Source organism: Gavialis gangeticus, unplaced genomic scaffold, assembly GCF_001723915.1.
Source record: "Gavialis gangeticus isolate Ggan-Ray unplaced genomic scaffold, GavGan_comp1, whole genome shotgun sequence".
In the NCBI taxonomy this organism is placed as follows: Eukaryota; Metazoa; Chordata; order Crocodylia; family Gavialidae; genus Gavialis; species Gavialis gangeticus.
The window spans coordinates 45,520,534-45,523,575 of NW_017728994.1; the positions used below are offsets into that span (position 1 = coordinate 45,520,534).

A 3,042-nucleotide genomic window follows, 5' to 3' on the forward strand; every position below is an offset into this window, starting at 1 on the left:
CCGGGCAGCCTGGCGGGACGGTGCGTACACATGCGTGCGTGCAGTCTATACACCATGCCAGAGCTGGGGGGAGCAGCTTCACCCTCTGCCCCTTTCTGAGCTGCCTGCACTGGAGCAAAGTCCAGCCGAGGCTGCATCCCTGGGCTGGCAGCCGGTCAAGGCCACGGCCAGAGCCCAGCTGTGCGCCCCCCCGCGCTGGGCACCGTCCCTGGCAGGCAGCCATGGCACATCGGGAGAAGAGACCCAGCACCTCGCTGCCCCCAGCCCTACGGTGCCAGCACCTGCCCAGGGCACAGGCTCATGTGGCCTTGCCAGGGCCTCTCCAGGGTCCCCAGGACCAGGCCGGCTCTGCCCCGTGCGGGCTGCTTGGAGCCAGACCAGGCTCCATGGCAGGGTCTCCACGAGGTCGGGGCTCCGCCATGCGCCCCTGGCCCGAGGGGGGCAGCACTGGAGGGGCTGAGCCAGTCCCTGCCCCGCACCATGGCTGCCCCGGCTCCGCCGTGCCCCCTGCCCCGCGCTCACCTCGGAAGGGGACCTGGGCGTAGAGGCGCAGGTTGTCCTCCAGCCGGGCGTAGTCCACGCTGCCCTGGGCCGTGAAGGGGGTGGCCAGGGGCGGGTAGATGCCCCGCAGGTCCAACCTGGGCGCCGGCGTGGTGGGGGCGGTGCTCAGCGCCCTGCCCAGCACCCCGGGGCGCCAACCTCGGGCCCCCGGCCGCAGCAGGGCCATGAGTTCCATGGCAGGACTGAGCTCCCAGCTGCTGCCCAGGCCGTTAATGATTGACACGGCTCGTTAGGGATTCGCTGCTCCCTGGCGGTGTGGCCTGGGGGTGGCTCGGGGAGCAAGCGGGGGGGCCTCTGGCCACCAGTGCTGAGCGCCCCTGGGGCTGCGACCACGCCTGGTGTGACCCTGCTCCCGGATCAGCCCCTTCCTGCCCCCCCGGGGCTGCCGGCTGGAGATACCCAAGTCCTACAAGAGCCCCCCCCGACCCATCCTGGGTGTCCTCACCTCCCGCATAGTCGCAGGGCAGGCAGGGAACCACGGGGTCGCATCCAGTCCTGAGGCAGGATCAGCCCCGTCCAAACCAGCCCAGACAAACCCCGTGTCCGAATTTGGAGACACACATCACAGTCGCCCCCAACACGGCCCCAGGCATCACCCCCACCCCTGCCCCCGGGATACAGGGGGGCCGTAGCCGCCAACATCCTGCTGCTGCTGGGGAGGGTCCATGGGCACTGCAGAGCCCAGGCCCAGGCCGTGCCCCCGCTGCAGAGGAAGGACCCCCCCCCAGTGCAACCTGTCTGAGCAGGGGGAAATCCCTTCCTGCCCGAGCGCGGGGGCAAGACCCTCCCGCCAGGACCCTGCGGGGTTGGTGCCAGCAGGAGCACTGGCCCAGCCCAGGCCCAGGCGCGCACAGTCCTGGACCCGCTGCTGTCCATCACTGCGTTTATTGCCGGAGCCGAACCCCGAGAGAGCCCTGCTGGGGCCTGCGCCCGCCCTCACACCGGCGCCTCCGTCTCCACCTCCGCCCTGCTCTGCTCCGGGGTCTCCAGCGCCTGCCGCGTGTCCGTCTGCCACAGCTGCACTAGGTCCATGGGGGTCTTCCCGGCCTGCGGGGCAGGGGCAGCGGGTGAGGGCAGCCTGGCATGGCCTGACCCCGTGTCTCCGGTGTGGGACTTACCAGGTTCTTGGCCAGCATGTCGGCCCCGTAGAGTAGCAGCATCTTGATGATTTTGTAGCGGTTCAGCCGCGCTGCGTCATGCAGGGCCGTGTCCCCCTCCTGCGGCCACGGGCACCCACGTCACCAGCCAGCGGGGCCCGGTGGCCCCCAGACCTGGGCACAGCTCCCACCCACCCTCCCGCCTGCATGCCCGGGCCACAGAGCAGGTGCAGCACCTACCCTGTCCACAGCATTGATGGCCACGCCGACGTGGATGAGGTGCTCTGCGATGTCGGCGTGGCCGGTGCGTGTGGCCACGTGCAGTGGGGTGCTCAGGAGCTGGGGAGATTGGGGGGCAGGGGAGTTAGCTCCCAAAAGGATCCACGGGGGTGGCGCCTGCCTGCACCCCCACCCCTGCATTCACCTTGTCCACGAGGTTGAGGTTGGCGCCGTGCTCCTGCAGCAGCTTCACCACGGCCAAGTGTCCCCCGCGGCAGGCCCAGTGCAGGGCCGTGCAGTCCAGCTGCCCAGAGACGCCCCCCGTCAGGGCCAGGCCAGCCCCCGCCGGGCCACGTCTCACAGCCCCCACCTGTCCCACCACCTCCCCCTGCCCCACCCACACCCAGCACCCCATGCCCCAGCACTGCAAAAAGGGTGACCAGCCCCCTGATTGGCTGCTTTTCCACTAGGGGCAGGGCAGAGGGGATGGGCAGCCAATCAGACTGCAGCAGAGCTCCTCCTCCACCTTTGGGGGCTCTGGGCTCACCCCCCTAAACCCCCAAGTGCTTCCTCCAGGTGCCCTCCCCAGACCCGTGGCAGGGACAGGGGGCTGCCCCCGTCTCACCCGGTCCTGGAAGTCCACAGTGGCGCCATGATCCAGCAGCTTCGCCAGGATCTCGACATGCCCCTCCAGCGAGGCCCGGTGCAGCGCCGTGCGGTGGAACTGGCCCGGGGGCAGCACCACCATCACTGGGCAGCCCCTCCACTCTCCCCACCCGAGGGGCTGCGCCCCCCAGCCTGCACTAGGCACCTGCAGACCCCTCCCCAGCACCCAGGGGCAGGGGCCAACCTCAGCCCCACCGGGCAGAGCAGCTCTGCTGGGTCCGCAAGGGCTGGATGGACAGCAGCATTGCCAGCCCAGCCCAGCCCAGCTGGCGCATCGTCCCTCCACCCAGCTCCCAGGTGCCCCGGTGCTGCCTCATGGGGGGCCCAGGATGGGCTGGGGGGCACCACCTCATCGCAGGTGTCCGGGAAGCCGCCGTCAGCCAGGAATTTCTCGACAAGGCGGAGCTGGCCCTGCACGGCCGCCCGCAGGAACATCTCTGGTGCCACCGCGGCCTCCTGCCAGGCAGGGGGATATGGGACTCCTGCACCCCAGGACCCC

At 70.3% G+C, this 3,042-nt stretch overlaps 1 protein-coding gene across 1 annotated transcript in view; it reads right to left on the reverse strand.

The window, feature by feature from the left end:
* Window positions 1-1,482: 1,482 nt before the first annotated feature.
* ANKRD2 (ankyrin repeat domain 2) overlaps window positions 1,483-3,042 on the reverse strand; it is an 18,067-nt gene continuing 16,507 nt past the window's right edge. The window contains exons 3-8 of the mRNA XM_019502689.1: window positions 2,892-2,999; window positions 2,503-2,601; window positions 2,083-2,181; window positions 1,899-1,997; window positions 1,680-1,778; window positions 1,483-1,608 (exon numbers count right to left, since the gene is read on the reverse strand). Of these exons, the coding sequence (XP_019358234.1) occupies window positions 1,498-1,608; window positions 1,680-1,778; window positions 1,899-1,997; window positions 2,083-2,181; window positions 2,503-2,601; window positions 2,892-2,999 (615 nt within the window). The 3' untranslated portion in view covers window positions 1,483-1,497. The remainder of the gene's footprint in view (window positions 1,609-1,679; window positions 1,779-1,898; window positions 1,998-2,082; window positions 2,182-2,502; window positions 2,602-2,891; window positions 3,000-3,042) is intronic.